General features: G+C 65.5%; 3 protein-coding genes across 3 annotated transcripts in view; 2 read left to right on the top strand and 1 right to left on the bottom strand.

Annotated features, from left to right (window-relative positions):
• Window positions 1–206: 206 nt before the first annotated feature.
• On the top strand, window positions 207–1,662 carry AMSG_02637 (serine/threonine protein kinase; the record flags this gene model as incomplete). Its single annotated transcript, XM_013904084.1, has 1 exon — window positions 207–1,662. One exon carries the CDS (start codon window positions 207–209, stop codon window positions 1,647–1,649), a length of 1,443 nt encoding a protein of 480 aa, XP_013759538.1. The 3' UTR covers window positions 1,650–1,662.
• Window positions 1,663–1,674: 12 nt separating this feature from the next.
• On the bottom strand, window positions 1,675–9,732 carry AMSG_02636 (cell division control protein; the record flags this gene model as incomplete). The annotated part of the gene is made up of 3 exons (XM_013904083.1): window positions 1,675–6,638; window positions 6,668–6,708; window positions 7,118–9,732. 3 exons carry the CDS (start codon window positions 9,730–9,732, stop codon window positions 1,675–1,677), a joined length of 7,620 nt encoding a protein of 2,539 aa, XP_013759537.1.
• A 760-nt stretch (window positions 9,733–10,492) lies between these two features.
• AMSG_02635 (uncharacterized protein) overlaps window positions 10,493–10,731 on the top strand; it is a gene marked incomplete at its 5' end in the record, with an annotated part of 4,616 nt that continues 4,377 nt past the window's right edge. Inside the window, one exon of the mRNA XM_013904082.1 lies at window positions 10,493–10,621. Within this exon, the coding sequence (XP_013759536.1) occupies window positions 10,493–10,621 (129 nt within the window). The remainder of the gene's footprint in view (window positions 10,622–10,731) is intronic.

Genomic DNA, 10,731 nt, shown 5'->3' with positions numbered 1-10,731 from the left:
CTACCCCCCCCCCCTCCACCGCATGCCATGCCATTGCCATCCTCTCGTACAAAATATTCAACTTTTTTGGCTTTGGCGCTCTCCACCCTCCCACCTCCCCTCACCCCCCTCACCCCTGTCACCCACTCACACCCCTCCCTCCCTCCCTCCCTCCCTCCCTCCCCCCTTTCCCCCTCTTCCCCCTTCCCAACGGAAGGAATACACTCATGGGCCTCTTCTCCCGCGTGCTCAAGTCACGCAATGCGTCGTCGTCGCCGGCTTCCCATGCAGGCGCCAAGCCGCGCCGCCGGCGCTCGTCGGCCGCCAACGGGTCCAGGCGGCGGAGGAAGCGGGTCGACTTTGCGCAGGCCGGCTCTGCTGGCTCATCGTCCGCCGCGAGCGACTCGTCGACGCCAGTCTCGGCTTACTCGGCCTCGGCATGGGGCTCGGGTAGCTCAGGAAACTGCTCGTGCTCGGGCGAGACGCGGTACTACGGCTCGTTTGTGCCGTACCAGGCCCTGGCGCCCGAGTCTGGCTCGGGCGGCTCGGGCGGCTCGTACGAGTACGAGTACGCCTCGTGGACCGGCGACTCGGACTCGGATCTGACCAAGGCCGTCTTCCCGCAGGAGGCTAACCTCCTTGCCCTCAACGCCAAGTACGTCTTCCGTGATCGTATCTACCAGGGCGAGGACACGGTGGTGTACAAGGCCCTCCATCGCGAGAACCCGGGCAAGCTCCTCGTTGTCAAGATCATCGACGACGACCGCTACACCGACGACGAGCCGCCCAAGGAGGTTGCAAACCTGCTCACCCTGCAAGGCCACCCGTGCATCCCCGACCTCCTCGACTGGGCCCCGCTCCCGGCTACGGGCTGCTACGCCATCGTCCTGCCCTTTATCTACGCCTCCTCGGTCCTCTCCTCCGAGCACGGCCTCGTCGCCACATACCTCTATGACATCCTTCGCTCGCTCGCCCACGTCCACAAGCGCGGCGTCATCTACCGCGACGTCAAGCCCGACAACATCCTCTTTGATCGCCGCCGCCGCCGCGCCATGCTCGTCGACTATGACTGCGCCGCCCCCTACGACGACAACGACCGGCCCACAAGGTGTTACGGCACTCCGGGCTACATGGCACCCGAGGTTGCCTCTGCCTCACGCCGAGAGCGCGGCTACTCCACAAAGGTCGACATCTACTCGGCCGGCATCGTCATGCTCGAGCTCCTCCTCCACGTCCCGCCCTCCTCCCGCCGCGGCTTCCGCTCCCATGCCAAGGTCCGCCAGGCTCTTGATGCCAAGAAGGCCACCGATCCTGACGACTACAACTCGCCGGCATGGCGCATCGTTCGCTCCATGCTCGCCTCCGACCCTGAAAAGCGACCCACTGCAAAGCGCGCCCTCCGCCACGAGTACTTTGCCCTCAATCGCGACAACATCGATGAGACCCGTGCTGTCGCCACAGTCGTCGCTAAGCGACGCACCCACTCCAAGTCCAAGTCCAAGGCCAAGGCCAAGTCCAAGTCCAAGGCCAAGGCCAAGTCCAAGGCCAAGACCAAGACCAAGACCAAGGCCAAGTCGGGCTCAAAGTCCAAGTCGGGCTCAAAGTCGGCCAACTCGCGCCGCTCACGTTCGCGTTCGCGGTCTCGCTCCCGTGTCTCACATCTTCGCTAAACTCTGTATCCTTTCGCTCATCAAGCTACGCATGTTCGGGTGGTGGCGGCGGCGGCTCTTCGCCAACAAACTCGTCAGGCGGCGGCGGTGGAGGCTCGGCAGCCTTGCGCCGTCGCTTCGCTTTGCCACCCTCTGACCGCCGCGACGACCCGCGCCGTCCACGACCCGGCCGATGGCTGCCTTCCAACCGCCGCTTGGCCTTGCGCTCAGCGCGTGCGGTCTCTCGCGCTGCAGCCTTGGCCGCAGCCTTGGCCTCCTTGCGCTTCTGCAGCCGCGCCGCCCGCCGCGCCTCACGGGCTGCCCGCGCCTCCTCTGCTGCCGCAGCCTCGTCGTACACCACACCGCCTCCCGCAACCTCGGTCTCTGCAGCCTGGACCCGCTGCCGCTGCCGCCGCCGCGGCCTCTTCGACCGCATGCGCATGCGCCGCTGTCGCTGCCTCGCACCACCGCGAGTATGACATGGCGACGACGACGATGACGACGACGATGACGACGATGCCGTCGACGCTGGCGTCTCACTCTCGGACACCGATGAGTTGACCAAGCTTGCAGCCGCAGCCACAACCGACGACGGCGACGACGAGTCAGACGCCGAGCCCGGGAGAGCAGGTAGCTCGGGCGATGCGTCGCCATCGTCGCCGCTCGCACCATCAGCCTTGGCCGCCTCCACCTTGTCCCGCACCGGCGCGAGCACGTCGCCGGTTGCGGTGTGGCTAGGATCGTCGACTGGGTCGAGAGCGAGTCCCGATGGATTGAGCTCCATGCCCTTGCTGAACATACGCTTCTTGGCCTCCCGCCGCGCCGCTCGCGCCTCCTTGGCCGCCTTGGCCCGTCGCCGCACACGCAGCTCCTTGGCCTCCTGCTCCTGTGCCAGGTAAAACTCGTAGCCCTCGAGCTTGGCCGTCACCTTGGCCAGCTTGGCCTCCAGTCGCTCACGCGAGTGCCGTTCGATCTCCAGCTCCTTGCCCAGCATCGAGACCTCGTCCGCCAGGAATGCCATCTCACCCACCTGCTTGTCGATGATAGCCTTGCGGAGCTTGCACTCGTCCTTCACAGTCTTGAGTGCGCTCTTGAGCTTGCTCGTCTTCACCAGTAGCGCCCGCTTCTCCTCGTCGTCGATCGCCTCTAGCTCTGCCTCGGAAAGCTCGCCCTTGCGCTTCTTCTTTCCACCCCGTCTCTCCCCGGCGCTCTTGCCTGCACTCGCCTCACTCTTCCCGGCACCCGCCGCCGCCGCCTCCTTCTCGCGTTGCCGCTCCGCCCAGCCCGAGAGTTTCTTGGCCGGCTTCTTCTTGGCTTCCTCGGCGGCAGCGGCTTCGTTCTTGGCAGCGTTCAGCCGGGCCAGGAAGGCCTCGCGCTTCGACATCCCACTCGTGGCGCTGCCGCTCTTGCCCTTGCTCTTACCCTTGTCACTGCTGCCGGCACTACTGCCAGCCGGCGCCGCACCCGTCGACGCGTGCGAGGTGCATCCGTGGAAGCACTCGGAGCACTGGCTCTTGTCAAACCCAAACTTCTTCTTGACAAATGCCGAGCACTCGCACCCGACAACATAGCACTGCCCGGCGTTGTCCGGACCCGTCGCCGTCGGCCCACATCCCGGCTGAAGCGGGTCTTTGGCTGCGTGCTTTGCCGAGCCCTTCCATCCGCCTCCGTCGCCACCGCCGCTGGCCGACCCACTGCCCGAGTCGCTCGAGTCGCTTGTGTTGCTCGAGTCACTCGACGCCGACGAGTGCGGTCCGTAGCTCGAGTACGAGTACGTGTACGTGTCTGAGCCCGACGATGACGACCCACGCCGTCTCCGCCGCCATCGCCCACGCTTAGCGTCACTTTTGCCGGCCTCGTCCTCGGCAAGCCCCGAGTGCTCCGAGTGGGTGTACGAGAGCTCGGCGTTGGGGTCGTCGTCATCGGCTGGGTCCTCTCCGTCGGCACCACTTGGTTGAGTGCTTTTGGGCTCAGCGCCATTGTCGCTGGCGAGCGGGACGACGACCGGCGCTGAAATCGCCTTTTCGAGCGTCTCGCGAACCTCGGCCGCCGCCGCGTCTTCGTCCTCTAGCAGTTCGACGAGCTGCTTGGCGCGGTGCTCCTTGAGTAGCTTGCGGAAGCCAACCACAAGCGCCTCCTCGCCCAGCGTGCCGTCGGCGTTGGCGCGGGTCAGCTCCATCAGCCGCGCAAACTCACCCTTGCGCATCCCGATGCCAAGCTTGACAATGGTCCGCTTCAACTGGTGTAGCGTGATGCTCGCTCCACCGCTCTCGCCGGCTGCGGCCGCGTACAGTGCACGAGTGGTTTTCTCGGCCTCCAGCTCCTCCTTGAGCAAGTCGCCCTCCACCTCGGCCAGCGCCTTGTTCTCCTTGGCCTTTGCGAAAAGCGCCGCATGAAGCTCGTCCATGGCCTTCAGAAAGTCCGGCATCGAGATCTGTGCCGTGTGCCTGGCTGCCGCCGCCGGTTCGACCGGCGCGCCGATGAGGTTCTTGAAGAACGCCACGTCGACCGACGCGAGCATAATGCCGAGCTTGTCGATAATGTCCAGCGTCCGCGCCCATGGAATGGTGCCCGACGAATTCTGGTCGAAAAAGGTGAAGAGCTTGCGGACTTGCGAGATCTGCGCCCGCGAGAGCCCGTGGAACACAAAGTTGAACCGCCCGTACATCTCGTGACTCGGACCCATTTGCGCGAGCTTGGCCCGCTCGACACGCTCCCACTGCTGGTGCTCGAGCTCGGCCTCCAACCGCCGGATCCGGACTTCCTCTTCGGTCAGCTCCTCCTTGCGACTCTGCTTGGCATGCTTAGCCCGTGCCATCCGTCTCTCCTCGAGCGCAGCCTCAATCCGCGCAATGTCCTCGTCGGTTCCGAGGCCGACCGGTACACCCGGCGCGTCGCGCCCATCCTGGCCGCCCATCAGCATGCCGCGCTTGGCGGGGCCTGCCTCGTTCTCCTCGAGCGCCTTCATCTGCGCTCGCAACTGCGTCGACGTCTGGCGCGCTTCCATATCTTTGGACGCAGCGCTTGCCACGATAGCAGCAGCTTCGTCGGCCGACAGCACGCCGCCGGACTTGCGCGGCTCGCCTTCGATGACCTGCGCCTGTGTCCGCACCAGCTTGACCATAAGCGACTCCTTCTCGCCCTCCAGCTGCGAGATGCGGTCGGCCGCCTTGACCAGCGCCTCCTGCATGTCCAGCAGTAGCGCCTCGAGCTCGCGGATTCGCGTGGCTCCCGGCCCGCGTGGCGAGAGCTCGTTCGGCCCGCGCTCCATCGAGAGTTTGAACTCGTCCACAATGAGCGGGAGCTTGGGCAGCGGCGGCTCCTCGCCCGGCGGCAGCGGCGGCTCGTTCTGCTGCGGGAGGACAGCCGCTAGCTCTGGCGGCGGCAATGGCGGCGGGCTATCGTCACGTTCCACCGCCACCACGGGCAGATCGGGCACAATCGGCGCCTTGGCGTGGTTGACCGGCGGCAGTGCCGCCGCGGCCTCACGCGCCGCGGCCTCACGCGCTGCGGCCTCAGCCGCAGCCACACCGACGCTTGCTCCAGCATCTTTGACAGCTTGTTCGCCATTGCCAGCTTCCCACTCGTCGGCCTCGTCATCAGAGAGCATTACACCCGTCGTCTTGCTCACCGGCGCAGCAGGTGGCGTAGCAGTGGCGCTTGCGACTTTGACTCCCAGTTCATCAGCAGCCGGTTCGTCGGTGAGTGCAAAAAGATTGCCCAGCACATCGTCACCTCCTCCACCACTTCCGCCCCCACCGCCGCGCGGCATTCCACGCCGGGTCCGCGCCACCATCTGGGGGTGAGATGTGTCGGCGGCAGGCTCTTTGAGCGACTCCATGGCCGCGAACAGAGGGTCGTCGTCTTCGACACCACCACCGAGCGCTCCAAACAACGACCCGCCGCCACCCTTGCCCGCCAAAGAAAATACGTCGTCCATTCCGTCTAGGTCGTCCAGTAGGTCGTCGGCACCTGCGTCGTCGAGCTCCACAATCGGTTCCAGCTCCGGTTCTGGTTCCGGCGCTGGCTCTGGTTCCGGCGCTGGCTCTGGTTCCGGCGCTGGCTCTGGTTCTGGTGCTGGCGCCGGATCCGATGCTGGCAGGGACTCGGGCTGCGCCTTGACCGGCGTCGCTGCAGGCTCGGCCTGACTGCGGGCGGCAAACAACGGGTGCTCTTCGTCGTCTGCATCTGGCGAGCCCCACGCGCGAATGTCCTCGACGTTAAAAACAGCGCCACGCGGAGCAGGCGGCGGCGCGTGCCCATCAGTGGACACCACACCCGTACCTATAACCGCGTCAGCATCGTCGTCTGGACCATCCATAAAGAACTCTGGTGGCGGTGGGGGAACGACATCGGCGTTCAAGCCTGCCTTGGCGTCGTCATTGTCGTCGGACTCGGATTCGGACGATGTCCATCCAGTCGCCACGGCCTCACCTGGATTGCCGTCGTCGGTATCCTGAGGAAGCGATTCCACCGCCCCGTCGACAGCAGGCGCAGGCGATGGGGAGACGTCCGTCGACTCGGCCTCCACCACAGGCTCGGGACCTGCCTCCACCACGGGCTTCGGTCCAAGGTCCAGTTCCTCAGCACCGTCGTCTCCTTCATCCCAATCAAAAACGGTTCTGCTACTTTGGCCGACAGCCTGGACAGCCGGTTCTGGCTTTGGCTCTGGCTCTGGCTCTGGGTCGGGCTTGTGCGCCATGACCACGGCCTTGGTCACCGAGAGCCGGGCTGGAGCCGCACTGGCTACCGGTGCAGCAAACAGCAGCTCATCATCATCGGCCCCAGCAGCCGCGGCTTCAGCGGCGAACAGATCGCCACTGGCCACATCCTTGCCCCAGGCCGGCTCGTTGATGCCGACGGGCTTGGCCGCCATCTTGACCGACGCTGGTGCCGGCACTGACTCCCGCTCTAGCAGGGTATGGACAACAAAGTCTTCGTCTCCACCTCCAAACAGCTCGTCCGAATCAAAGTCAACGCCATCATCCCCGTCATCATCGCCGAAGAGGCCTCCCCCTTCACGAGTTTCAGCTCCGGACCCAACCCCAGCGCCAGCGCCGGCGCCAGCCCCAGCCCCAGGCTCAGCCGCGGCTCCAACTCCAACTCCTTTGTCCACTACAGCCTGTACATCCTCCTCCTCGTCATAGTACTCGTACTCGTACTGCCCAGCCCCCACCACCACCACCCGCGCACGTGAGTTGCAAACTCCCTCCACCCCCACGCCCCACCCACCCACCCCCACGCCCCACCCCCATTCGCCACCCCCCCCCCCACCACTCCCCTCAGCCACCTGCCCACATACATCTTCTCTCCCACCTCCGCCTGCACTCATGGTCTCACGTGCAGAGAGGTGCCCGCACCAAGCGCTAGCGCACCCTCACTCTCCGACACTCGCCGCCGCCAAACGCCGGAGAGACAGGCACACATAGCAGTCAGGCCTTTAGATCCTCTCCTGGCCTCACGATTTCTCTGGTAATGGCCCTAGCGACGCCGCCTCGAGTTCGACAACTCGGGTCGAGCGACGGCGACGCTCCGAGGCCTCGACGATGATGGAGAGCTCGTAGAGGCCGTTCTCATCCATGGCCGGAAGCTCCGAAACGAGGGCGAGGAGCTCCGGCTCGGGCTCGCGATGCTTGTAAGAGGCGGCGGCGCGCTGGGCCTCGCGGATCGACTCGACCTTGGCGGACATCTGGCGGAACTTGGCATAGTTGACAAGGTGCGGGTGCGAGGTGACGCGCGACGGGTTCGAGTCGTGGTGGACAAAGAGGTCCTTGACATAGAGGCCGACAAAGCCGACGTATGGCGGCTTGAGGCTCTCGAGCTTGCGGCGGTACTTTGCGTAGTTTTTGGCCGGCGAGAGCAGGGCCTCCATCTTCTTGAGGGCCTTGCGCTCGCGGGCCGGTACCTTGGCCCACGTCTTGTCGAGCCGCTCGATGCAAATCATGTTGAGGCCCGAGATGACCGCCATCATCGAGTTAAAGTTGGAGAGCTCGTACAGTTTCTTGACCACGTGCACAAACTTGACCACCATGTTACGCCGCAGCTTGACGTCTGTCTCGTACAGGATCATCGACGCCACCCACCGCGAGACCCTGTTGAACCGGGTGATGTACTGCGAGAGGTTTGGCGCAAGCGACGGGTCACCGCGGAGCTGGATGATAAACTCGGATGCCGGGACCGCTGCGAGCAGCTCGGTGTCGCACCGCGTGAGCTCGGCGGCAATGGCCGTCGAACCGGCCGACGCCAGGACGGAGATGTCCAGCCCGAGCAGCTCCGCAAGGCTGAGGTCGCCTGGCGGGTTGACCGGCCCGGGCGTTGGCGACGCAAGCTTGGCCTGGATCTTGGTCGAGAGGTGCCTGTGGAGCATCTCAAAGTCCGGGCCCTGTAGCAAGTCGAGAAAGTCATACAGCCCATCGAGGAGGACCGAAGAGACGGCAAAGTCGACGTCCCAGAACCGCTCGACCCACTTGGCGATGACCGAGACTGTCCGCAGCTGGACCGGCCGTGCCCACTTGGCAAAGTACGCCACGTCGTCGTCGGTCGGATCCGGCGGGAGCTGGATGTTGAACCGCGCGATGAGCAGCTGCATCAACTCGATCGGCTCCATAAACAACCGGTAGACAAGAAGGAACTCTTCGATGTAGAGCGTGTCTGGGTTCGACTCATCCGCCAGGTGCGAGACGAGCTGGTCGAGCGTCGCCGCGTCAAAAACAATCGAGCCGCCGGCGACTCGCACCGCTGCCACCCGCTCGCCGTCGCGCGTGATGAGCCGTGTGCCCGAGTCGGAGCCGCCACCATCGTCGCCGTCGTCCGAAACCACCATCGAGCTGCGCTTGCTCGACTTGCCCGACTTGCCTGCCTTGCCACGCTTACCGCTTGTCGCAGGTTTGGTCGCGGCCGCCACGCTTGCCGCGGCTGCCGAGCCGGCAGCTGCCGCGGCCGCGGTCAGCTGCGCGCGGGCGAGGTTGATGGACAAGTTCGACGACGACGAGAAGAGTGAAATCGGCCTCGGCGACGAAGTCGAGAAGCCCTCATCCACGTCGACTGACGAGACCGACGGCGAGCGCGATGAGTGGTTCGAGCCTGGCTCCGAGACGGGGAGCGCGAGCGGCGTCGGCGCGTTGGTGGCGTCGGCCGAGTTCATCATCGATGACGAGCCTCCACCGAGCGAGGTCTCTTGATCGTAGTCGGCCGACGGGCCCGACAGCTCCGAAATTGAGATTTCTGACATGGTCGAGGTGACCGAGACCACCGAGCCGCGCCGCGAGCTGCGACGGGCTCGCAGCGAGCCCTCACGGTCGAATCGCGGCATGTAAACGTTGAGGTCGAGCGTGAGCTTGCGCCGGCTAGTGGCCGAGCTGGCGAGCGTCGGCATGTTAGGCGACCGGGCGAGCGACATCGACCGCTGCGGCGGACCACTTCCCGCCGCCGCTCGCTTGAGCGCCACCGTCGTCTGCGGGCTTGCCCGAGCTGGGACCTGCAACGTCCCAGCGTCGGCTTTGCCGCTACTGGCGGCTGCAGCCTCTGCCACCGCTCGGGTGAGGAACGAGGCCCCGAGTGACCGTGCCGACGTCCCGATGAACCGCTCAAACGAAGACTTGCGTCCTGACGACCGGTTTCGAAGAAGCTCCGAGATTGCTCGCGGTTGCGCGGGCACGCCCATCGCATCGGGTGGCACTCCGGCCCCGCCAGCCTTTCCAGCCGAAAGCCGCAGCCGCTCGAGCGCCTCTAGCGGTGCCGATCCACCGGCACCAGTGCCAGCACCGGCTGTGCTCCGACCTGCGCTGGAGCGTGAGTGGACTAGCGCGCCGCGAAGCACAGTGTTCTCCTCGCGGAGACGGACAAGTTCATCCTCCAGCTCTGCGATGCGCGACTCCGCCGCGGCGAGCGCGTTGGTCAGGCCGAGAGTGTCCGGGCCAGCCACCATCGAGGCGTCATGATCGGCTGCCACAGCAGCAGTCACTGCAGCCAGCAAGTGGCCGGGAATAAGCACGTCGTGGCCAAGCAGCTCGGCCTGAATGCCACTCGAGCTCTCGCCTCCGTCGCCAGTCGACGACCCTCCATCGTCCGAGTCGGAGAGCGGATACTTGGCGGTGACGTCCATGTAGCAGCGAGAGGGAGAGGAGGAGAAGGAGGGAGGGCGCGCGGGCGTGAGGTTGTGGACAAGGGACGGGGGGGGGGGGGGGGGTGTGTGCGTGTGTGTGCGTAGGAAGGATGGTGTGTGTGTGTGGTGTGTGTGGTGTGTGTGGGCTGTGGAAGGAAACCGGGCAGGGACGGCCTCAGCACAGCGAATGAGGTGGCCACGGGCACAGGCACAGGCGCAGGCGCAGGCACAGGCACTGGCACAGGCACAAGCACAGGCACACACTCGGGATAGAGGGTGTGGCGTGTAGCGTGTGTGGTGTGTGTGTGTGTGTGTGTGGCGGTGGGGTGAGGGGTTGGGTGAGGTGTGTGAGGGGTGTGGGACGCGGGTGGGGTGTGGGAGGGCGAGTGCAAGGGTGTGAGTGAGCTTGGAGCTTCTGCCCAGTAGCCCAGCTGGCTATTCTTGCCAGTGGAGTGTCGAGAATGGGTGGGGTGGGTGAGGGTGGGGGGGATTCGGACCGGGTGATCGGTGTGATTGCACGATGAGTGGCACAAGGCCATGCATCATGGTCTATGAGTCTGGGGCACCGCGGACTTGGTCGACTGCGACCAGCCGCTCTTCACCACAACACTGCAGCCCCTGCTCTGGTGCCCCCCACCCCCCCGTTCTGCTCCCGTTCGTTTTCGGCAACTACGCCGGGCCGCCAGCCGCCAGCCGCCAGCCGCCAGCCACCAGCCGCCAGCCACTAGTTGCAGCCACTCGTCGTTGCCCTCCCAAACGCCATGTCGTCGCAGCTACGGCCACTGCCGCACACGCAAGTCGTGTCCCAGGTAGACATGGAGGGCATGAAAACCGCAAGCCTGAGAGTGACAGATGCACATGCAGAGGACGAGGAGAGGCCCACATTCTCGTACGTCCCCCCCTCCCCTCCCCTCCTTTGCCTTTCGCCGCCGGCGGTCGCTGTGTCGCGGCTCCCCACCTCCCGACCCCCTCAGCCCCCCCTTCTTCCCCCCTCCCCCC

Source organism: Thecamonas trahens (genome assembly GCF_000142905.1).
Source record: "Thecamonas trahens ATCC 50062 unplaced genomic scaffold supercont1.15, whole genome shotgun sequence".
Taxonomy (NCBI): Eukaryota; order Apusomonadida; family Apusomonadidae; genus Thecamonas; species Thecamonas trahens.
The sequence above is the reverse complement of the archived record's forward strand: the minus strand, read 5'-3'. Positions and strand labels throughout refer to the sequence as shown.